Raw genomic sequence first — 26,194 nt, forward strand, 5'->3', positions numbered from 1 at the left:
TGGGTATTGAACCTGCCTTCATGTGAGTTTTATGAAATTATTTAATTAATGAAGAGTGATATATTTCCTAAGCAGGGAGAAAATATACAATGGAGGGTATATAGAACATATGTGCTAGGAAAGTTATAGATGTTGATAGTATTGAATAACATTCTATTTCTTTGTGTCAGGCATTAAAATTTGTCAGGAATAATTGGTTCTCCCTTTAAATGTTCTCAATTTGCACAAGCATAGAAGATATTCTATGATTTTTTTAGTTGTTCTGATAACAATCGTTGATCCAGACGTTTTTTCTTCATTTAAATATTTTACTATGGTAATTCAAATCTAATTTTTAAAATTCGTCTGTCCTGTGAATAAGGACTTGTCTGTCTAGTACTACTTTTATAATAACCAGCTATATAATCTTTGTTTTTCTTCTATTATTATTATTGCAATAATTGCATCCTTCCTAGGTGGCGCAGTGGTAATCACCCCGCCCTCCAATGTAGGAACTGCAAGAGACGCGAGTTTAATCCCTGGGTTGGGAAGATCCCCTAGAGTAGGAAATGGCAACCCGCTCCAGTATTCTTGCCAGAAAAATTCCTTGGACAGAGGAGCCTGGCAGGTTATAGTTGGATACAACTGAGCACACCATCACACATTATTATTATTATTTTCATGGGCCCTAAATTTGATAACATCAGTTTATCCTGGCCATTCTCCCCTATTCATTTGCCCCTATGAATCCTGCTGTAAAATATTCTGTTTTTAACATCTGCACAGATTCTAATAAGTGACCAGTCTATATTATAGAAAAAGGGAGCGTGATGGCATTAAGTCAGGGTTTAGAACTGAACTTGGCAATCTTCTTGTCATGTGACAAGTTCTTTCTGAGTCTCCACATGATAGAGATTTGTACTTCAGAGGGTTTCTGTGAGAGCAAAGATAGTAGTGTCCCACCTAGCATGATGCCTGCTTTGTAGAATGTGTTCCATACATGTTAGCTTTCTGTTCTTCTGGTCCTTTTGTCAAGTTTCAAGAATAGAACACTAAAGTACTGTTTAAGTATTATTCTCACAAGAGCCATTCTTTATACATGACAGGGGTTCTGCACTGCGCTCACTGTTTAAATTGAAGAAATAACTCCAAATTTATATTCTCATGGTGATGCCGATGCTTTGACACGTACTGCCACCCTTCTAGGGCTTCTCTGGTGGCTCAGCTGTAAAGAACCCGTCTGCCAATTCAGGAGACGTGAATTCGATCCCTGGGTTGGAAAGATCCCCTGGAGAAGGAAATGGCAACCCACTCCAGTGTTCTAGCCTGGAAAATCCCATGGACAGAGGAGATTGGTGGGCTATGGTCCATAGGGTCACAAAGAGTCAGACATGACTTAGAAACTAAAAAAACAAGTCACCCTGCTAATCATTAGTTTGTATAGATAAAATACAGTGGAGGACTTCTACTAACTCTGCTACTGTGCGATCCCTTTTCTTCATCATCCATAGGCTCCATAAGGCGTTCAGTCAGTTGTCCTCGGTCCATCTCTTCTCAGTCACCATCCTGTGCAGACATCCGCCCCTTTTCTGCTCAACAAGTGATATCAGCATCCCGGCTGACTTCAGGGTCTCGGTCACATTCCTTAAACCGTGCCTCCTCCTACACGAGGCATCTGCCTCAAAGTAATGATGCCAGCTCCTCTGACTCTCTGATGGTAAGTCTTCTGTTTTGCTGCCCTGAAATGAGTGCTGTACTCAGGAATTAGGTGGCAGAGGGATTAGCTGGGAGGAGGATAGATTGAACATCAAATCCTTTCTATTGAACTCATGGTCTCCTGGAATTTGGATTATTCCTCTTTCTTCACCTATAACCAAGTATGGATTCTTAAAAGGCCAGCTTCACTATAGCACAAAACTTGAGGACGAACACTGAGAATATATTTATTTTCCATTTGCTCATGGAGTAGGGTAATTTTGCATTGATTGTACAGTGTGTCTGAATTTGGGGAATTTTGCTTTATGGAAAATTTTCCTTAATGGGACTATTGATAAATAAGTTCAAAAATTAACTATTGGTAAACTATCTTTAGAGCACTGAAATATGGAATTTTTAAATAATGTTTTCTGTATATTAAATTAGCATATAGTATTATATATATGCATATATATAATATTTCCTCCTTTAGCATAAATCTTAGAGATTCAGTATTGAGGAAGTCAGTGAATTTTTTTGCAACCAAGTTTTCTAGTAAATGCTCAAATATTGGGTTGACCAACAAGTTCAATCAGGTATAAAACCCAGATGAACTTGTTGGCCAACTCAGTAGATACCTCCATGTACCTTCACATAGACCAATGACTTATTTAGTTTGTTTATTTAATGTGGATGTGGCTTCCAAAGGAAAGAATATGAAAAGTATAAGTGAATGAATTTCACTTGGTAACAAGTTTCTTTCTGTTTTTTTGCTAATCAAGAATTGCCTGAGATATGTGTAGAAAATGAAATTTTTTAAACACTCATGTTTTTGTTTGGGTATTTTGAACTACATAAAATGCAACTGTGGAAGCATGAAAGACACTCTTGGGAAATCATATCCATTTAATCCTAAGATTTTAATGCTAAGAACAAATGCAAAAACAGTATTTTCTTCCTTTTTCATCGTTATGTTTTCAATTGAAAATGCATCGTTTTTACCTAGACATATCTTTTAGATTATAGTTACACAGTGAAATAAGAAAATAAGACCCCCTCCAAATATCTGTATTCTTTCAAATTTAAGAGTGAGTCTTTGCGGAAACTGAGACCAAAAGAACAAGAAGATGATCTAACAAGTCAGACCTTATTTGTTCTCAAGGATATGAAGATCCGGTTTCCAGGAAAATCAGATGCAGAATCATTAATTCTGATAGAAGATGTGAGTATTTGATGTATATAAAATTCCAAGGAGCTCATACATTTTTATTCTTCTTCCTAAAATATTAAAATTTGTTTCCTGATGTCATTATCTCCAGTGACATAGTAAACTTAAATGACCTCCACAAGCTTTAGAAGATACAGGGGTTATTTGAATTATTATGATTCATGAGCAATTATATCACATTTATAATCAGCAATGCAAAATATCTTTTAGTGTATAGTCCTATTTTAATGATGCTTCATCAAGTTGAAAATAATTAGTGTTAAATAGTTATTTGTTCCGAATGATTAAAGACACATCAAGTTAAGCTTGCTTCTATAAAGAGTTTCAAAGATTTAATATGGAATGAGATAATAAGGGGGAAAGTGGGCCATGGGCATGAAGTAAATATTTGAATATGATACCTTGAATGGTGTAAGTCGAATTTGGAAATGGTTTACGTTGTGTGTATTTTCTTGTTACATATGCATTTGCGCCACCCAGTGGAATGTTCTAAAATGGCAGCGTCCTAAAATTCACATTAAAGTTGGTAACTTACTCCTGATTTAGAAAGAAGGTCCAAGATATTAAAATATTCGAGTGAAATAGCATTTCTTCACCCAAAGTTCTATTGATATTTCTTCACTGAAACATCCTTTCAAATTGTCATTCTTAGAAAATTTCTCAGTAATAGAATGTTGTTTTCTGGTTTCTGGGGTTTTTTTTTTTGTTTGTTTTGTTTTTCACCCGGAGAAGGCACCATCTAGTGGCCAGTTGTAGGATAGAAACCACAGCCATGCAGTTGGCTTTTTTTTTCACTTTTTAGCAGTACTTTACCTGGTGGGCTACAATCCATGGGGTCGCAAAGAGTCGTGCACGACTGAGCGACTTCTGTGTGTGTGTGTGTGTGTGTGTGTGTGTGTAGACCTATGAGTCGGACACGACTGAGCGACTTAGCAACAGCAGCACTAGCAGCAGCAGACCTATCTAAAGCATTGTCTAGAAACAAAACAACCGAAAACAATAATAAAAAAGACTTTTGTAGTTAAAAATCAATAATGACAATTTGTATTTTGCAATCATAACATAGTTATAACCAAAACCCCCAAATATTATGCTTTGTGTTTGTTATATATATATTTTTAAAAGTGAAAATGGTATCTTGTTTACAAATGAGATGCTATTTGTTACCTCAAGGGAGAAGGAAGAAAAATGAACATTAGTTGTAAAGCATTATGCCAGATATATTTCTATTGGCATTGTTATCTTATTCAACAGAGTAGAGGTTGTGTTTTTGCACCAGACATTTTGTTTATATTTCTTAAGATGTAAGTTGTATACTACATTTTTCAGTCAGGTAGGTGAAAAATTAGATAATCTGAGGGTAAAACTAATGTTTGTGGATAACTGTGGTTGTTCTGCGGAGAAGGCAATGGCACCCCACTCCAGTACTCTTGCCTGGAAAATCCCATGGACGGAGGAGCCTGTTAGGCTGCAGTCCATGGGGTCGCTAAGAGTCGGACACGACTGAGCGACTTCACTTTCGCTTTTCACTTTCATGCATTGGAGAAGGAAATGGCAACCCACTCCAGTGTTCTTGCCTGGAGAGTCCCAGGGACGGGGGAGCCTGGTGGGCTGCCGTCTATGGGGTCGCACAGAGTCGGACACGACTGAAGTGACTTAGCAGCAGCAGTGGTTGTTCTGTAAAGAACATGTGTATAGGCTTATATAATTGATATAATATATTAGACATTAGATTAGTTACAACATGTTTACTTATGCAGCAACTATTTTAATCTATTTGTTATAGTGTATATAACTAGAATATATATTCAGATATTTTGCAAATTTGCACCAAAAAATAAAAGGGGATAATAGAATCCTAATTATATATAGGCTATTTTCTAATGTGCTATTCAATATTTTGTTATTATAAATGATGCTGTAAATACAGTTCTTGGAATTAAAATGAAAAACCTATAGTTTTGGCTTCTTCCCAGTCCTTATATTTCTGAAGACATTTGAGTTTCATTAATTAAAGATTGTTTGCTTTTTACAGCAAGAAGAGAAAAACTTTAAATTTAGATGGCTTCTTTACCTTATGTTAAAAACATCTTTGCATTCTTTTTTTTTTAATGAAAGTAGGCATCCTTTATTTCAAATAGTATCATGGTGTTTTCATTTCACAAATTAATTACATTAAATTTCTTAATATTTCTTCCCTCAAACAGATCATTGATAACTGGAAGTATCATAAAACAAAAGTGGCTTCATATTGGCTCATAAAATTGGACTCTGTAAAACAACGAAAAGTGAGTAATGAATACCCCCAAACAGGTTTTTGCTCTTTTGGATTATGTATTAACCTAGGATCATTAAACCACATTCATAATCAAACTGTACACATGCTCTTTTGTTTACTAGTTTCCTTTACAAACATTTGTTATCTACTATGTTTCAGGTGCTGTTCTAGGTTCTGAGGATAAACAAGTGGATTAAAAAAATACTATTGTCTCATAGAGTTGTATTCTAGTTAAGGTGTTTGATAATAAATCAATATATAACAGAATGTATGGTGGTATTAAGTACTGTGGAGAAAAATAAATCAGGATTAAAAATTGAGAGAAGATGACCTAAATGAAATGAGAAAAATACTATGTAGACATCTAGCTACATTGCATTAGACAGAGGGAAGAACAGATACAGAGGCCTGGGGTATAAGTTAGCCTGATCTGTCCATGAGACATAGGGGACATCATTTATTTCCTGATTGACAGGATGGTTGGTTTGTGCTGGTCAGGAGTGTGTGATGTGTTGGTGACAGTTGAAGTTGAATAGATAAGCAGGATCAGATCACAGCTTTACAGGCTGTGGAAATACTTTGGGTTTTATTCCAAGTGATGGAACACCACCAGAAATTTTTGAGCAGAGAAGTTACATAGTATGGTTTCTAATTTAGAGGGATCATGAGAGCTACTTGTGAAGAACAGAACGAGGGTAAATGGAAAATGGCAGAACAGAAGTAGAGACTAGATACTCCATGGTTTTTAGAGTAACTGAGCTGAGAACTAATGGTTGCTTAAGCTAGCTAAGCTAAGTCACTTCAGTCATGTCCGACTCTGTGTGACCCCATAGACGGCAGCCCACCAGGCTCCCCCGTCCCTGGGATTCTCCAGGCAAGAACACTGGAGTGGGTTGCCATTTCCTTCTCCAATGCGTGAAAGTGAAGTCTCTCAGTCGTGTCCGACTCTTTGCGACCCCATGGACGGCAGCCTACCAGGTTCCTCCGCCCATGGGATTTTCCAGGCAAGAGTACTGGAGTGGGGTGCCATTGCTTAGCTAGGTTGATAACTGAATTCAGTGTACACTGGAGAAAGAAAAGGGCTTTATTTTCCCTGTTGTTTTGTTTTGCTTTGGTTTTGAACATACTAAAGTTGATACACTGATTAGACATCTAATGCAGATGTTGAGTGTGTCATTGTATATATGAGTTCAGAGCTAAGGCTGTATATAGAGATACAAAACTATTAGAAAAGGCAGAGGAATCGGAGATCACATTGACAACATCCATTGGATCATCGAAAAAACAAGAGAGTTCCAGAAAAACATCTACTTCTGCTTTACTGACTATGCCAAAGCCTTTGACTGTGTGTAGATCACAACAAACTGGAAAATTCTTCAAGAGATGGGAATACCAGACTACCTGACCTGCCTCCTGAGAAATCTGTATACAGGTCAAGAAGCAACACTTAGAAGTGGACATGGAACAACAGACTGGTTCCAAATAGGAAAAGGAGTACCTCAAGGCTGTATATTGTCACCCTGCTTATTTAACTTATATGCAGAGTACATCATGAGAAATGCTGGACTGGAAGAAACACAAGCTGGAATCAAGATTGCCGGGAGAAATATAAATAACCTCAGATATGCAGATGATACCACCCTTATGGCAGAAAGTGAAGAGGAACTCAAAAGCCTTTTGATGAAAGTGAAAGTGGAGAGTGAAAAAGTTGGCTTAAAGCTCAACATTCAGAAAATGAAGATCATGGCATCCGGTCCCATTACTTCATGGGAAGTAGATGGGGAAACAGTGGAAACAGTGTCAGACTGTATTTTTTTGGACTCCAAAATCACTGCAGATGGTGACTGCAGCCATGAAATTAAAAGATGCTTACTCCTTGGAAGGAAAGTTATGACCAACCTAGATAGCATATTCAAAAGCAGAGACATTACTTTGCCAACAAAGGTTCGTCTAGTCAAGGCTATGGTTTTTCCTGTGGTCATGTATGGATGTGAGAGTTGGACTGTGAAGAAGGCTGAGCGCCGAAGAATTGATGCTTTTGAACTGTGGTGTTGGAGAAGACTCTTGAGAGTCCCTTGGACTGCAAGGAGATCCAACCAGTCCATTCTGAAGGAGATCAGTCCAGGGATTTCTTTGGAAGGAATGATGCTAAAGCTGAAACTGCAGTACTTTGGCCACCTCATGCGAAGAGTTGACTCATTGGAAAAGACTGATGCTGGGAGGGATAGGGGGCAGAAGGAGAAGGGGACGACAGAGGATGAGATGGCTGGATGGCATCACTGACTCGATGGACGTGAGTTTGAGTGAACTCCGGGAGTTGGTGATGGACAGGGAGGCCTGGCGTGCTGCGATTCATGGGGTCGCAAAGAGTCGGACACGACTGAGTGACCGATCTGATCTGATCTGATCTGTGCTATTTTAGTAGCTATAGTGAAGCTGTTGTATCCCTAAATAATGCAAACTATCACTTCCCCTTTCTGAAATGTATTGCTAATAAGGTGAAAGTTGACAGTGATCAAATGATGACTTTGAAATTAGGTACTTTCTTCTGAGTAAACTGAAGCCATAATTAAGCATTAACTCATTCAACAAAGGACAACTCAGTGTCCTGTCACGTGCCAAGTGCTGTTCAGGAGAATGTAGCAAAGCTGGTAGCAGAGGTAGATTGAAAACATTCTGTAAGCCCAGGATTCCTGTTCTCCGAGTCACTGACTGTACGTAGCCTTGATTCATTAAAAAAGGAACCTCTTATTGGAATGCTGAATCTTTTTGTAAGTACAATGTATTTTTTCTAACCTAGATGATAGATAATTAAGTTGGTAATTCAAACAGATAGCCCAGAAACAGATTAAAATATTCATAAGATATTAATACCTGATAAATATGACATTTCAAATCAATGGCGTAAAGATAAATTTCCCCATAAATGATACTAAAACAATCAATGATTTGTAAGAAAATGAAGTTGGAGCATTCTCTCTCACCCTATTCAAAAATAAATTCTAGAAAATGCTGTTGTTTTTTACATGTGATATGATTATACAGAGTGATCAAATGATGTATGTGTCTGATAGTAGTACTATTTATGAATTAGGTGAAACTATTTTGTGTTTTAAGGGTGTCATGCTCAATTGTGTTTATAAATTTCAAGTAAAAATATTTGACAACAAGAAAGCCAGTGTAATAATAATAAGTTGCAAACTGTATTGAAAAAAATTTAAAAGCTTTTACATGTTGATATTAGACTAAAGGGGTCTGAAAATTTGTCTGTTGGGTTGTAACATGCTAACCATTCATTGGACTATCTGTTTGATACATGTGCTATTGCTTAAGAAACTGCATCAAAGAAAAATAAAAAGAAACCTAGAAATGTGGATCAACTTTGGAATGTAGAATTGTTGTTGTTCAGTCACTAAGTCATATCTGACTCTTTGCGACCTCATGGACGCGAGCGCACCTGGTTCCTCTATCCTCCACTATCTCCTGGAGTTTCCTCAAATCCATATCCATTGAGTTGGTGATGCTATCTAACCATCTCATCATCTGGCACCCGCTTCTCCTTTTGCCTTCAATCTTTCCCAACATCAGGGTCTTTTCCAGTCAGTTCTATGCATCAGGTGGCCAAAGTATTGGTGCTTCAGCTTCAGCATCAGTCCTTCCAATGAATATTCAGGCTTGATGTCCTTTAGGATTGACTTGTTTGATCTCCTTGCAGTCCAAGGGACTCTCGAGTCTTTTATAGCACCACAATTCGAAAGCATCAATTCGTTGGCACTCAACCTTTCTTTATGGTCCAACTCTTATGTCTGTACCTGATTACTGGAAAAACCATAGCTTTGACAATATGGACCTTTGTCAGCAAAATCATGCCTCTACTTTTTAATATGCTGTCTAGATTTGTCATAGTTTTCTTTCCAAAGAGCAAGCATCTTTTAATATCATGGCTGCAGTCACTGTCCACAGTGTATTTTGAGCCCAAGTAGAATTAGGTATTATTAAAAGTTACCCACTCAGAGGGCCAAGAACTTAACTAATTTAACATCTAGATGTGCATTAATCAGAACTATATTTCTTTGGACTATGATTATAGTCAATAATTATTGGATGGCTATATCAGTTCAGTCCCCTGGAAAACAGACATATGACAGAGTTAGAAGTGAAAGAAATTTCTGAGGAAAGACATACAAGAAAGATAAAGGTGGAGAGAGTTTGAGCAGGCAGGAAGAGCCTTCTGACTGGAGCTGGTCTGACACCAGTGAATGGAAAACAGGAGGACTGGGGAGGAAGAAGTTCAGACTAGAGAAGTTCTGAGTAAGACCTGTCAGGCTGATTGGGAGCCCAGAACACAAGTTGCTTGTGAGAGCGATCACAATGGGCAGAAATAGCTTCCCTCTGGTATCCCAGCCATGCTCAACCTTGGCCAAGAGCAGTCTGGGGAGCACCTAAACTTGGCTTGAAGTTGTAAAATCATTGATCCTCAATGGGGATGCTGTCAGCTAACTGCACTCTTAGAGATTAGTTGATTCAAATGGCATATCTCCAAGGCTGCCACAATGGTTGTGTGTGATAAAATTTAGTGTGACAAACATTTATTGGTTGCCAACTTTGTACAAGAACTATACTGGACACTGTTGGGGATTTTGAGAGTTGTTCATTCATTCATTCATTCATTTGCTCATCAAAACATGTACTTAACAATATTGATTGAGAGACTACAATGTCCCAAACACAGTTCTAAATATGGAATGCACAAGACTCATTTAAATCTCTTAATTTCATTAGAAACTATTGTTGAAATATATATTTTACTTTTTCCATTCTAGTATCAAAGCTTTTGCTAGTTGCTTATTAGAATGTCGTGAAACTCTCAGATTAGAATGCCACACACACACAAACGCTTCCACATACCTTATTTAAAAACTTCCTTAATGGGTGTAAAATTTAAAGGTCAATGATGTGGGACTAAACTACTGAAAATAATCCTCACTAGGTGAAAACTGAATCAGCTAATCTTACTTAATGTCATGTTGTGGTAACTTCACACTAGCGTAATGTAGCCTTCTCCCAAGAATGCAGTTGTAAGGAATAGACCTGAAGTATGAAAATATGACAGTGATGGTGGGTGGTGAAGAATGCCAAATTTTCTGAAGAGCTTTTTCTCTGATATCAAGTAGTGGTAAAAAGGTTGTATTATACTTACATTTATTTTAGGATTCTAAGAAATCCTTGTTTATCAAGTATTTCTTCTCTAAATAACAGTTTTAAAAATACCTACAATAGCTGCTTCTGCATGGATTTTGATGTTCTTTTTTTTTAATTTTATTTTATTTAACTTTACAATATTGTATTGGTTTTGCCATATATCGAAATGAATCTGCCACAGGTATACATGTGTTCCCTATCCTGAACCCTCCTCCCTCCTCCCTCCCCATACCATCCCTCTGATGTTCTTATTTTCTATCTCTTTTTCACTTGGGCTCACACGGATGCTGTACAGGCCGTTCATTTTGCATCAGCAAAGATGCCTTTACCCTATAGCCTTGGCTGCTGCATGCATCATTAGTGCAGCATGTAGTGATTTTAATGTTATTTCTAAACCTCCCTCACCTCATGCCATTATTTTAATTTAGGACCAACTGTTCAGCCATATGGAGCAGTTTGTCATTCAACATCTGTATGTACTTGCAAAATATGAATTTGTCTGTGTGCTTTATGCTTTCAAATGAGCTATATTTCATATGGAAAAGACATACCTTTTCATTTTATTAATGCTTTCATTGACTGAATCTCCCATTTATTTTTCCCTTGGAGAGCTTAATGTTGGATCATGATGCTTTTAAAAGTCACAATGTCAGGAAACGGATACCATATTCTATAAGTTAGCCTCACTTGAGTCCACAGATAAACACAAAGGGCACCTTGCTGGCCACTTGTTTTTGTGTTTCACAAATTATTCATCTTCCATCCATTTGCTTCTAACCCCAAAGCACCCAGAAAACCAAATAGCATTGCAAATAGTACTGACACTAATTTACCTCATTCCAGTCTGATTTCTTGCCTGTTTTCTGCCTTCCTAAAAGTATTCAGTTGGTGTTTTGCTAGAGGTGCAGGCATTGTCTCCCCATCTGTGTGGCTTTTTAAGCAAACTGGTCCCTGATGGATTCCATGGCTCTGCTGGAGGGCACGCCTGCATAGCCTTGTATGTACACAGTGACTCCACCCATCTTCTCAAGTATTGCTTGACTGAAGGTGAATCTGAATCTAAGCAGAGACAATTTGATTATCTTCTGATATTGCTGTTGTCCCCTGGACAGATCAAATTAATTATGAAGTATTGCTGGGTAGTGGTTAAGAACAAGGGTCCAGCTACAATGCTATCCATTACCTAATTGTGTGATCTTGGGTAAGTTACTTATCTTTTCTATGCCTGAATTTTCTCACCTATAAAATGAGATCCAAACATTTTCAAAACTAAAACATTTTTCAAAACTATTAGGTAGCAAAATCTAACCCACCTGAACTCTTTCAGTGACAATAACATGACAGGAAGTTATTTTTGTTTGTCTCTTGCTTTGAGTATTCACATGTTTTCCTGTAGAAATATAATGCTTATGATTGTGGAATCTAGCCTCAAGATTTTTGGAAAGAAATTATGGACAAGTCATATCTATCTCAATGTTTTTATTTTGAGTATTAAATGAATTGCTATCTGTAAAAGTGATTAGAACAGTGCTTTGTCCATTGTAAGCCCTCAATAAGTGTTAGCTCTGATTTTTACCTTGTGGACATAGGTTTCAGTTCCTTGCAAGGAGCATTTTCACTAAGACAAACACCTACTAAGTGCTAGACCTGTCTTGAGCCTTGGGGACCTGGTAGGTATAATTCTTTTTTTTATGTAGCTGACAATCTCCATTAACTCACAGGAAATTAAAATAAAGTGAGATAATTATTAATAGTAGAAGAATTGGGCATTAAGGGACCATAAGGTATTCAGTGACAGGTAAAGGTCTCCCTGAAGAAGTAATGTTTGAGGTAAAACATGGAAATTCACCAGGTGAACACAGGCAGTGGAGAGTCTATATGAAGACTCAGAGGAGAGATGAAGGGTTTGGGCTCTTGATCCCTTGGTTTTTATTCTCTTATGGTTTCCAAATTACAGGTCTCTCTAAACCACTCCTTTCTCCAGGACCAGAGCTTGAAATTGAAAGGCAAAGGAAGCAAAAGAGAATGTATCTTTCCAGTAGGCACTCTGGCAAAGAAGAAACAAATTTGTGGGTTGCCCAGACCATGCTAGTCCCACAGTCAGGGAAATCACCCGTCAGGCAGTGATGTTTGCTGGCAGCAAGAGGCCCGAAGGCCTATCCATCTTCATGTTGGAGGAAACATTAGAAGTGCAGCAGCTGCATTCCCCACCCCTAACTCTCTGACCACTTTCTGAAGTTGCTGCTTTTAGCCATGTGTTTTGGCTTCCCAGGTGGTTCAGTGATAAAGAATCCACCTGCCAATGCAGGAGATGCGGGTTTGATCCCTGGGTCAGGAAGATCCCCTGAAGAAGGAAATGGCAACCCGTTCCAGTATTCTTGCCTGGGAAATCCCATGGACCGAAGAGCCTGGTAAGCTATAGTCCGTGGGGTCACAAAAGAATTGAAGACTTATTAACTAAAACAACAAATAATAACAGCAAGGCTAGTATATTAGGCCATCATGCTTTAAAATTCCATCAAAATTAAGAATAAAACATAAACAGAGTAGTGGCCAAGAGAGTCTCCTCTAAGTGATCTTCTAGGGCCATACCTGGCACGGATCAAGCAGCCTGTACATGAGATTCACCCTCCTCTTTGGCTCTTATGCATCATATGCATTTCACTGTGCACATATTCAGAAAGAAATGAAATACCTAGCATCTCAAATGCTATGTCACTTTGTGTGCATGGGTGCTTAGCCACTTCAATAGTGTCCAACTCTTTGTGACCCCATAGACTATAGCCTGCCAGGCTCCTCTGTCCATGGAATTTTCCTGGCAAGAATACTCAAGTGGGTTGCTTTGTCCTGCTCTAGCGGATCTTCTCCACCCAGGGATCAAACTTGCATTTCCTATCATTTCCTATGTCTCCTGCATTGCAGGCAGATTCTTTTACCACTGAGCTAGTGGGGAAGGCTTCTGTTACTTTAAAGTTGAATAATTAATAATAGAATACAAAATGAAGATAGTTAACATTTTTTAACACTTTAATTTCATTTATTATATAGAACTCATATTTATTCTTAAAACCAGTTTATGGATTATCTTTGCTACTTTTTAAAATTCTTCCTGCATTATGACTTTTGGGTGAATTATTACTCACTAATACATAGAAAGGAGGAAGAAAAATTGAGAAGAGCATTGATTAAAATTCACCATTTACTGCTAGTATTGATTCTTGTATCACATCAATCATAAGTCCTGTTTTCCACATTAAAAATATAAGAGGTTAAACTATTAGCTCAACTGCAATTGTAAAAAAAAAAAAGGTATGAATTAATGTCTGATGTGCATATTTTATCAGTATTATTGTGAATAATTCATATTAAAAATTTAAAATCCCTCTTCATAATTAAGGTTTCATTATCTGTAATAACAAGGTTTTCTGGGACAATTTTTTTCACAAGCTGCTTTATTACAGATGGCATTATCTTTCCTCATTCTTCTCCCCTTCAACCCACACACCCCTGATCCCTTTGCCGTTTACATACTGTTCCCACTTCACAGTAAAAGAAGCTGAAGCAGGGACGGCACTGTGGTGTTTACACAACTAGTGTGAGAAGCTGTAGTTGATATTCTTCTATAAATAAAATGTTATTTGGAGATATTTTTTCCTAAATTGATTTTTAAACATATGTTGATTCTAAATTTGCCTTCATCAGAGAGAACTAATATCACTTCTTTAAATATGGCTGTTTTAAAGAGAAACAAATTAAATTCTTCTATCTGCTTCCAATTCTCTTATACATTTGTGCCTATGGGAAAAAATCGTATCTTCTCTCAGCCTTTATGTTTGAAAGTTGTTCTTTTTTCATCTTTTACTGTCATATTTACAGTCAGTTCCTTATATTAGATGAATAAAATAAATGAAAAATTTACTTTGGTGGATTGAAATTAGGATACTATATTTGTGATATTTACTTTTTAAGAAAACATTTCATTGGAAATTTGTGAATTGAAAAAATATTAAATATGTCAAACTAGACAAAGTAGCTTTCTGGGATTTATACTTTTTTAGAATATCTAGCAGCAGCAGGATTTTAGTTGTGTAGAATTAGATTAATCCTAGCCATTGTTTTGTGATACTCTCTCATTACTGGTCCATATATGGCCTGCTTTTATTAAATAGTGTTCTTAAGTTACTGTACCATTTGTGAACCCAACACCCAGATTAAGGATTTTGGCAATAACCTATGATCTTATCAAATGACTCCCTTCCTATCCCCCTGGCCCTTCATGTCTCAGGTAGCCATTTTCTGGAATTTGGTATTCCTCAGTCCCCCCCTCCTTTTTTTAATATGATTTTATTATATCTATGTGTATTCCTCATAAGTATTTTAAAAATTTAACTATTTCTCTTATATAAAAAGTTTCACCTTGTATGTATTGACTGGTATGTATTTTGTAAAAACTTAACCTATAATAATTAAGATGCTCTATGTTATGTGCCCTTTTATTTCATTCAACTGCTGTATAAAAGTCTTAAGGGAATGAGCCTATGACTATATATTTATTCACTTTCTCACTGATGGAGGGTTAGGTTTTCTTCAGGTGTCTACAGTTATGACCAGTTGTATGAACATTCTTGTACATGCTCTTGCTTTTAACCTATGAGAGATTTTCTCTTAGGAATAAACTTGCTGGGTCATAGGATATATACATTTTCAACTTTAGGAGTTAATGCCCAGCTAATATTTTCTAGTTTGTACTCCTGCCAATTTTGTTTGAGATACTATAGATCCATATTTCTCCAATACTTGGTATTGTCAGACTTTTAATTTTTGTCAATTAAATGGATAGAAAATGATATCTAATTATACTCTCAATTTTTATTCTTTATGTTTACTGGGCATATTTTTCTTCTTTTGTGACTTATGTATTTTTGTCCATTTTTTTCTGTTAATTTGTTGGTGTGTATATTAACAATTGGTTAGGCATTCATTATATATTCCTGATACTATTATTTGGTTAGATGTATATGTTTTGAATGTATTTTCCTAGCTTGTAACTTGATCTTTTATTGCCTTTAAGATATCTTTTGATGTCCAGAGTTCTTAATTTTAGTATAATCAAAATCTGTTAATATTTTATATTCTATACTTTTTTGTTATTTAAGTAATCTTTTTCTAACCCATGATAAAAGATATTCACTTATACTTCCCACTAAGATATTTAATGGCTTATTTTTCAAACTTCAAGCCCTAATCACTGTAGAGTTGATTTTTGTGGACTGAGTAAAGTAATGATTTCAGCTTCAGCTATTTTTTCAAGAATATTACTATTTAAAAAAATCTGTTTATTGATTTACTTTAAATTTAACTTAAATTTAATTTTTAAATTTAATGTCTTCTTACTCTAATGGTCAGACTTGCCACTTATGTCATATATCAAAGTTTCATAAATACTGGATCTATTTCTGGACTTTTCATTCTGTGCTGTCTTTTAGTGAATAAGTGAGTCAGTATGTGTGTGTGTAGTCATATTTGAATTAAATATATTCATCTTTGAATTTTAGACACATACCTATACACCTAGATTTTTAAATATTTTGGTTTTTGCACTAGGTTTTGGACATAGTAAAAACAAGTGTCCGCACAGTTCTTCCACGTATCTGGAAGGTACCTGATGTTGAGGAAGTGAATTTGTATAGGATTTTCAACCGAGTTTTTAATCGCTTACTCTGGAGTCATGGCCAAGGTCTGTGGAACTGTTTTTGTGATTCAGGGTAAGTTTTAAGTTATTTTCTATTACTTTCATTTTTTTTAATCTTTTACTATTTAATTATAAAGATAGCCCAATCAAATGGCTGAATTTCTTTACTCTCTTAAAATGTGGTTTAGTAACTGCATATAAGTTTCAGTGCTTAACTATAATTTATAATATTTAAGCTGATGTAGATGAGATGGTGGTTGTGAACACAATACCACTAATTTGAATTCAATGGAGAGAAAGTATTCCCAATGAAAAAACTCAATTACATCAGTATCCTTATGGTTCTTCTGCTGTTTCCTTTATGTAACCATCTTCCAAAATCATGGCTACACTCCTGCTCCTTTCCAGACTTTCAGTCCTGTCAAAGCTGTTGTGACTCACTGTCATTTCGTCCTCAAGGTATCTAAAGCCAAGCATTCCCTACCTCCCTTTTATTTGTAAATGGCTTCCCTTCTGGACTTCCCAAAATCCCATTATTACTCTCCCAGTCATACAGGTTTGGTATCTCAGGGGCATCCATGTCCTTTTTCTCCTTCATTGTCTTTTCAGCCATGGGCTAATCTTGTTAGTTTTTCTATCAAATCCCCACTGTAGCTACTGTAGATTATTTTTCATTTTTCTTAACAGTTCTCAATTATTTAATTCAAGATTGTTCTTCATTGTTCCTAACAGTTTTCTAGTATTTACTTGATAATTTAAATACTTTTGTAGATATAGTGCTGAATTTGATACAGTCCCTGCCCTCAAGAGGCTTCCAGGGGTAGCTCAAACAGTAAAGAATCTGCCAGCAGTGCGGGAGATCTAGGTTCGATCTCTGGGTTGGGAAGATCCCCTGGAGAAGGAAATGGCAACCCACTCCAGTATTCTTGCCTGGAGAATCCCATGGACAGAGGAGCCTGATAGGCTACAGTGCATGGGGTCACAAAGAGTCGGACATGACTGAGTGACTAACACTGCCCTCAAGAGACTTAAAAACGATAATAGCTAATGCTATACCACTTATTCGGAGAAGGCAATGGCACCCTACTCCAGTACTCTTGCCTGGAAAATCCCATGGACAGAGGAGCCCAGTAGGCTGCAGTCCATGGGGTCGCGAAGAGTCAGACACAACTGAGTGACTTCACTTTCACTTTTCACTTTCATGCCTTGGAGAAGGAAATGGCAACCCACTCCAGCGTTCTTGCCTGGAGAATCCCAGGGACGAGGGAGCCTGGTGGGCTGCCGTCTATGGGGTCGCACAGAGTCAGACATGACTGAAGCAACGCAGCATACCACTTATTATGTGCCAGGCATTGTTCTAAGCACTGTGCATGTACTAATTGATTTAATCCACATAACATCTCTTTGAAGCAGGTTTTATGATTATCTTCATTTTAGAGATAAAGAAACTGAGGCACATATAGGTACTAAGGACCTAGTGCGACTGAGATTTGAACTCAGGCAGCCTGGCCCCAGTCTTCATTCTGTTAATCAATAAACTCTGCTGTCTCTAATAGACAAAATAAGATACATGAAAAGTCATGATTATGAAAGAGACACAAAGTATTGTAGGATTTCAGATATAATGAGCCTTTAAGGGAGAAAGGCTAAGTGAAATTGATAGATTCCTAGGCATTTTTGCCTCTAGTTTTTTGTTTCCCTTATCCATCCTAATGTCACAGTAATTTCCTAAAATCTAATCATTTCCTTCATTTATTGTTAATGTCTAGATTTCTTATTTAAAGATACAAGACTCTCTAATATGCTAAATCTCTTATTATTTTTCCTGTCGTCTCTCTCATTACTCTCCTACTTTTTTTTTTAATTTTATTTTATTTTTAAACTTTACATAATTGTATTAGTTTTGCCAAATATCAAAATGAATCCGCCTCCCCCCAAACAAATTGATTATTTTTCAAATATCTTAAAATTTTTCTTTTTTCTTTCTTCCAACTATTAATGTCAATGAGTATCTGATTGGACTGCCTTCTACAAACCCATTTATCCAATCTCCTCTCCATTATTTGAATCCCATGTAAAGACCCAGACTATGTCTTTTTTGGGTAAAACCTTAACAGCCTTTCTAGTCTGAAATGATCTGAATGTCCTCTGTTTAAATATTCAAATCATCTAGTACTGAATCATTTATACCATTTGTAGACTTATTCTCACCACCATAATTTTCCTCAGCTATCATTCACCAGCAGGGAGAATCCATAAGGTGCTCTGGATGGTGATGAAATCTGAGAATAGTCTTGGCTATAAATTATTTCTACTGAGACTTAAATAAAACATTTGAACTGTACTCCATGACCCTTGGAGAAGGCGATGGCACCCCACTCCAGTACTCTTGCCTGGCAAATCCCATGGACAGAGGAGCCTGGTGGGCTGCAGCCCATGGGGTTGTGAAGAGTCGGACACGACTGAGTGACTTCACTTTCACTTTTCACTTTCATGCATTGGAGAAGGAAATGGCAACCCACTCCAGTGTTCTTGCCTGGAGAACCCCAGGGACGGGGGAGCCTGGTGGGCTGCCGTTTATGGGGTCGCACAGAGTCAGACATGACTGAAGCGACTTAGCAGCAGCGGCAGCAGCCATGACCCTTAGTTGCTGACTATCTACAGAATTTCTCTTATCTTAAATCATAGAGATTTTTCTTTCTGTTTGTTGATCCATTGGTTGGAATGTTGAACATGAATTTCAGCTTCTCTTCACAAATGGAAGACAGTGAGATAGTCAGCTATTGAAATGGGTGCTGGCGACTCTATTTTGGTAATTTACTTCGACTCCATTCAGAATCCTTTCTTCTTGTACCTGGAACAGTACTCCACTCACATTTCTCTGGTGGTGTCTATTACTACTGGTAATGATAATGAAAGTAAATAACATTTTTTGAAGGATTACTAAATGTCTGATACTGTTTTATATATTAAATATTTTTAGAATTGCCACTATAATATTTTTAGTAAACTATTATTATTATTCTCATTGTATAGATGAAAAAATTGAAGCATAAAGTATATAACTTGCCCAAATTTTCATAGTGAGCTTGCATTTAAACTCAGGTTGTGTGAGTCAAGAGTCCAAGTTCTTAACTCTCTGCTTTATTCATGCTTCTCAAAGCAGCATTGCCAGTGGTTGCCAAGCTTGCTGTGTTGCAAGCCCTGTAAGCACTAGCCAAATCCTCAACCCATCAAACTGAGCAGATGGAGCAGGAATAGCTCTGCATCGGATTTGATCTCCTCTCTCTAACCATTTCTTTAAAAACTTGGTGGTTTGTAGAGATGAGTTTTATACCAGATTTCATTTTATACCTTTACAAGTGACATTCCTCGGGTTCCTTAATTTAATGAAGTCAGATAATTCTGTGTGTGTGTTTGGTTGGCACTTTGAATCCAGGATAGTTCTACTTTTTCTTTGAATCATGTCCAGTCAATGTATACTTTAACCTTTGATCTAACAACCTAGCGGTCTAGGTAAAAAATCTACTCTAAGCTTAGTTCTAAAGGAATGATTTTAATAAAAGGTGCAGCTTTCACAGTTAGGTATAAAACTCTTGGAAAAAATATAATCCAAATAACTCTGAACCACCTTGATTCCTGCCACTGCCTGTCTCAACTCCCAATAATAAATCAAAATGAATAAACCATTCCCTGTCCACATCTCAAAACATCAAATAATGTGGATGTTTGTCATTGGTTTTCTGACAGTTGGCCCAGGGGTTTTGCTGATGCACTGAATAGAAAACATGCTCACCCTTTTCTCTTGCTCTTTCAGGCTGCTGAAGCCCATGCCCAGGGACTCTTTTAATCACAAGCAGCCTGGGAGTGCTATTCAGAATGATGCTCCACATTATGAATGTGTCCTCTCCAAGGGAATAGCTCTTGGAATTTTCATAAATAAAATTATCCACCACATTTTACTGAGATAGGGCAAGCCTGGGTGCTATGGGACTTAAACTTGGGCCATAGAGCTCACAAGAGGTGTCCAAGGGAAGTAACATTGCAGCTTAGACTTGCAGGAGGAGGAAGAAGAGGAGGCAGGGGCCTTATGGGAGAAGGAATGTATTATTTGGAAAAACCCCATCTTCACTCAAAATCCTGGTGTGTAAACCTTAGAGAAAAGAATCTAGTTTAGACTGTTTAGTCAAAGACATTTTCTTATGGAAATTCATCATAGAAATGCTTTCTATTTTTATTTGTTTTATTTTTTAACAATCTTGGGGGAAGAAATTGTAAGGAATATTCTAAGGCAAGGGTCTGCTTCTAGGCTGAATTATATGCCTATGTGAAAATGTATGCATATCATATATGCTACTTATTAATAAAATGATGTGACTGTTACCGTCCTCTATCACTTTAGTTGGATGTTGTGTTGTTAGTATTTTTCAGCTCATTAATCTTTCTGAGCTGATATCCAGTTGGTGATGTCCAGTTTTTTGTTTTTTTTTTACTTTCTTCTTTTTGCTACTTAACTTTGGGATCCTCGATCATTCATTAGGGCTCCAGAGGAAAAAGAAATGAATGTTTGTTGTTTTTTTTTTAGATAGCTGCTTTATTAAATATTTTTCATGAAAAAGGTGGTGAAAATTATTGGATTACTGGCTAATATGTGGCTTTTCAAGTTTCTGGATTTCATTAATGATTCCCCTTTGTTACCAGGAGGTTATTCAGTATTCTGTATCTTATTGTTATATTATTTTAAGATGTCATTTGAAGTTGTTACTTTTAATATTTCTCTGAGGATTCAGGAGTGCCAGAGAGAACTTTTTAACCATTTAATTTTCCTTTCTGAATTCGTGGATTTTGGTCCTCCCATTTCCTTGGAATTTCGATTCAGAAAGCAGGCAGATAAGACCCTGAGTTCTTTGATAAAGGCATTAGTGTCATAAATTATTCTCCATCCTTTCACTTACTTCAAATTTTTTGTGTTAGTATTGAAAATTGAGATACTGTAGTGTTCTAGAGGGATTTCACATTACTCAGCTGTGCCAGGTGGCAGGTTAGGAGATTGGGGACACAGTTCTTAAACACAAGAAGAATAGGTTTCTTTTCTGCAGAGGGGTACCATTAGCCTAGTGCCAAGCAAAGCAAGTCCTGGTCATTTTCTTTTTTATTTATGAGTGACTCTGGCATTCTGACACTTAAATATGGATTAATAGTGTAGAATGTAGCCTTTGGTCAGTGGTAGTGAACATACACAGCAAAATTCGGTAGAGAACCTTGTCATGTTTATTTTCAGTTTTTAAGAAACAATGACAGAATGAAAAGCCAAAGCTGCCCATATTATAACTCACATATTACTCAGAATGTTATGTCAAATTAAGGTGTTATATTGATAAAAGAAGCTCATTTGTCTTTCTTCCATTTTGTTTGTTCTTTTCTTACTTCAAGTCAGGAAAACAAAAATTACCATGATGTAAGTGATCTGATAGTGAATCTAATCAAATGGCTCCAAAGTATTAAAATAGAAATATATTCTTATTCAGAAGAGAGGGTGGTGATGGAGGTAGGCTTTTATGGAAATAACTAGAACCCCAGGGAAGAGAATGTAAAAGTGCTCAGTCAAGAGTCAGAACATTTTCTTTGTGTATTTACATTCATATGAAACTGTAATTTCTCTGAACCCAGTCATGTAAGACTTGCTAGGCCAAGACATAAACAAGTTCCCTTATTAATTTGCATTCTCCAATATTTTTCTTGATCACATAAAGTAAATTGGTGACATATATGTGTATATATATACAAATATAGATATATAGACATGTATGTCATATCTAGTTTTTCTTACATTTAGTAATAAAATAAAAATTTAGAGTTAACTAACATATTACTGTTTCTTGAATGAAAATAACATTTAATCCCTTTTAAATAATAAAAACTGTATTATATAATTAGCCCTGAACATCTCAGAACATAGAAGAAAGTTTATTTCTTTCAGTCTACTTAATTTGAATCTTATTCCCTTTAAGAAAATATGTCATTCACTGATGACATGCTGTCTTTTTGGGACCATGTTTCTCCTGAAAAAATAAACAATAGACTTTCTACTAAAAAATACCTTTATGAGTTCCTACAGCATTTTTAAAAAATTCCAAAGATATCAAATATCCACAGAAGATTGAAAATGGAGTCTTTGAATTTCCCATTGGGAAATGCAGTTCTTCAGAAAAATATTTTTCTTAATATATTTTTTCTTTCTTAAAATCTAGTCTTTTCTTTCTCTGAGGATTAAGTGAATTGGTTTATGTAAAATGAGACTTGAACCATTACCAAGTCTCAAAGCAAACTTTCCCCTTGAAGCTTGAAAGGAGTTTCAGTTACACTAAGGAAATCAGTCTCTCTCTCTCTTTTCCGATGCTGGGGGGGTAGTAACATGTTTTCTCATTTGGGTCATAACAGTCAACTTAGGAATTGTGAACACATATATATGTGTACACACACACACACGCACGCGGACACACACACACACGTGCGCTCACTCAAGTTTACCAAGGCACTGTGTACTACCGCGTGCTGTGTGCTAAGCTGAGTGTGCTGAAGGACACTGCCTTTGGAACTGTGACAGGGCAGCACTTGTTGAGATTCATTACTTCTACAGTACAGAGCGTGTGCTCTAGGAATATCATGGACATAATTACATATGAACATGTTTTGAAAGCGGTGGTCATAATCATGGGATTAATCTAAATTTTGTTGGTTCAGAGAGATCACAAATTAAGTTACAGTGACCTTTTAATCTGTGGGATCATCATTAATATAAAAATAAATATAGCTTCCCAGAAAATCTGTATTTCTAGAATACCTAAGTTTTGAGAAATTAGTTCAGTGTTTTACAATTCCTTCAATGTAAAGTAACTCAGTTTTTAGGAGCTGTTGGGAAACCATCCTGTTAGCTACTCAGAGCTGGCATCAGTTAAATCTTTAAAGATAGGAATTCTGTGCTGTATTTTTTTAACATAAAGATTACCTTTAATTTGCATATTTACTAGATAACTTTAACCATCTGTAGTCATTTCATATATGTGAGGCCATTTATACTTTTTCTTTATTGGTTTGTTGCTAGGTAAGTGATATTATTGGTTGCCATTTTTAACAGCCACATGAGGTCATATCTGTTTCCATGCCAACAGATCCTCTTGGGAGAGTATTTTCAATAAAAGCCCGGAAGTGGTGACTCCTTTGCAGCTTCAATGTTGCCAGCGCCTGGTCGAGCTTTGTAAACAGTGCCTGCTAGTGGTTTACAAATATGCAAGTGACTCAAGAGGATCACTCTCAGGCATTGGTACTGATTGGGGTAATTCCAGGTACTTGTTTTACATTTCCTAGATCCTGTGTGCTTTATATAAAGTAATGCTGCAACATACTTTGAAAGTGAAAGTCTCTTTTTGTCTAGATGGCTAGAGAAAAGCTAAAGACTAAAAATTTATACTTGCTACTATCTACAAGATTCTTTTAACTTGAACAATCTTTACCTTTAAAAGACTGAACAAGAACAACAATCACAAACCTGAAGGTTTCAAAAATAACCAACGTGGAAATGATATTATGTAACTTAACATACTTTTTTTTCAAAAGCCAAGTAAGAGCATACAAAATGGTAATAAATTTAATTTTTCCCTCAGCAGTTATATTTTGTCTTTTTCCTCTATCCTAATATAGTTGAGAAGATGCCTTTAGTTTCATTTTTAATGTTCAGTATGGCTCTACTATTCCCTTTATCACCAAATAGATCTGTGGGAGGTGGATTTTAAGATCCATTTAAAAATTGGACGTTTATAAATATTGTCCAGTTAAAATAGGTAGTTTTCTAAAAATATGAAGATATTGTTTACTGCAAAGATACACAGAGTAAACAAGAAGTACATTTTAGCACTTCTCAAGACAATCGTTATTTCCCATTAGAATTAAAGACAAATGTCTTGGCTCAGATGGTAAAGAATCTGCCCACAATGCAGGAGACCAGGTTTGATCCTTGGGTAGGGAAGATTCCCTGGAGAAGGGCACGGCAACCCACACCAGCATTCTTGCCTGGAGAATTCCATGGAGAGAGGAGCCTAGCATGAGATCTCAAAGAGTTGGCCATGACTGAGAGACTAACACTTTCACTTTCATGTGACTTTTAGTATGTGTAAGTTTTTGTAGTACTATTAAGAGAGAAAAGTATAAACCATGATTTTGAAAAACTACGTGATAGTCAAAAGATAATAGGATCTGGTAACAATTGAATGGCTTCCCTGGTGGCTCAGTGGCAACCATACCACCTACCAATGCAGGAGCGTGCTGAGTCATTTCAGTCGTGTCCGACTCTTTGCCACCCTTTGGACGGTAGCCCATCAGGCTCCTCCATCCATGGGATTCTTCAGGCAAGAATACTGGAGTGGATTACCATGCTCTCCTCCAGAGGATCTTCCCAACCCAAGGATTGAACTTAAGTCTCTTTTGTCTCCTGCATTGGCAGGCAGGTTCTTTACCACTAGTTCTTTACCACTGGGAAGGGACCGTCAGCTCAATCCCTGTGCCGGAAAGATCCCTGGAGAAGGATATGGCAACCCACTCCAGTGTTCTTGCCTGGGAAATCCCATGGACAGAGGAGCCTGGTGGGTCCAGTCCATGGGGTCATGAAAGAGTCAAACATGACTTAGTAAACAACAAACAGCAGTAACTGAATAGATGGTGAGGAAAATGAACTACCATAGCTTGGGTTTTCTTTTTGAAATATCTAGAAATTAATCTGTTTATTAAAAAATCATGGAGATATAATATAGCTAACTTTCTACAAAATTCGTCTGCAACAGCAGAATGGCTTGGAATGCTTTTCACAAAAAGTATTGAGAGAGATATGTTTAACCTTTGTTTGTCTTGTACCTGTCATTACACTATTGAGGTATAATGCAGTATCTTTAACTCTCCCCCTGCAAACAGAAGCTGATTGATTTTAAAAATGATGGAGGTAAAGTTAGACATTAATATTTAAAATACCAAAGCTGTATTTTGTAGTTTTAATGGTTTGACAGAAGCAAATTATTGAATAAAGCTCATATTACTTTTATTAATATTCTCATATGATTTAAAAAAAATGATGGCCATCTTTAAGACATTACAACATATAAGTGAAGGGCCTTCTCTTTAAGAATGATACTCTGGGATCATGATCAGGAAAACCTTTAATTCTGCTCTGAGAAGGATGGTTTCAAACTCTTTAATATCACTCTTAAAAATCCAGATTTCATAACCTATTTTCTGTTGAAGGATCATGGAACTTTTATGGCTAAGCAAAATAAGATGAGTTTTGCTGGCTATTCTGGAGGAAGAAATTATACCTTACAGTTGCTTCAGTTTTTAAAATTTTCCTCCCCTTCTTTTGATTGGAAGAAATATTTCTCCCCTTGCGATCTTGAGTTATGGACCCTGATAAATGTTCAGCATGACCCCAGTATAGTGATTATAAGCTTCTTAGGGGAGAGAGGTCAGTAAACACATCCTTCATTCCTTGCCAAGCTCAGAACCATTTGAGAGAGAAATGTAGGAGTCATACAGATGATCATCAAAATGTAGCTTCATTACTGAAAAAAGCTATTGAGAGACATGATATAGATGAGAGTCACATGTTTTCTAATGTTGAATTCTAGAATTAAGTGTATCCATCCAGTCAAAGACAGAACTCTATCAACCCAAACCTCCTACTAGCACTATCCATGAAGTCTTATTCTATTAGTGTTGGGAGGAGAGCAAGTAAAAATACATTCTTTCTGCAGATAGGCTGATACAAAAAGAGAAAGGGGCTGAGCCAAGCCTGATTGATTCCTTCTTTTAAACCTACAAACCAAATAATTTACTTCTGGTTAGAGCCCAGAAAATATATACTGATCAAAGTTTTACTTGGAAACACAAAGAGAGAGAAATGAACACGTCCTTCCAGGTGGCTCTAGTGGTAAGGAATCCGTCTGCCAATGCAGGAGATGCAAGAGACGCAGATTCAACCCCTGGTTGGGAAGATCCCCTGGAGGAGGGCATGGAAACCTGCTCCAGTATTCTTGCCTGGAGAATTCCATGGATAGAAGAACCTGGTGGGCCCCAG

The 26,194-nt window shown here is 36.8% G+C and overlaps 1 protein-coding gene across 7 annotated transcripts in view; it reads left to right on the forward strand.

The window, feature by feature from the left end:
• TTLL7 (tubulin tyrosine ligase like 7) overlaps positions 1 to 26,194 on the forward strand; it is a 154,110-nt gene that overhangs the window by 109,127 nt on the left and 18,789 nt on the right. For 4 of the 7 annotated variants that reach the window (XM_006059542.4, XM_006059543.4, XM_044944787.2 and 1 more), the window contains 5 exons: positions 1,491 to 1,696; positions 2,762 to 2,896; positions 5,110 to 5,190; positions 15,987 to 16,147; positions 23,247 to 23,420. In XM_006059542.4, coding sequence (XP_006059604.4) covers positions 1,491 to 1,696; positions 2,762 to 2,896; positions 5,110 to 5,190; positions 15,987 to 16,147; positions 23,247 to 23,420 — 757 coding nt within the window. Of the gene's footprint in view, positions 1 to 1,490; positions 1,697 to 2,761; positions 2,897 to 5,109; positions 5,191 to 15,986; positions 16,148 to 23,246; positions 23,738 to 26,194 lie in introns of those variants that run through there. The other 3 variants (XM_044944786.2, XM_025288387.3, XM_025288388.3) reach the window with 3 other exon arrangements.

Source organism: Bubalus bubalis, chromosome 6 (genome assembly GCF_019923935.1).
Source record: "Bubalus bubalis isolate 160015118507 breed Murrah chromosome 6, NDDB_SH_1, whole genome shotgun sequence".
Classification (NCBI taxonomy): Eukaryota; Metazoa; Chordata; class Mammalia; order Artiodactyla; family Bovidae; genus Bubalus; species Bubalus bubalis.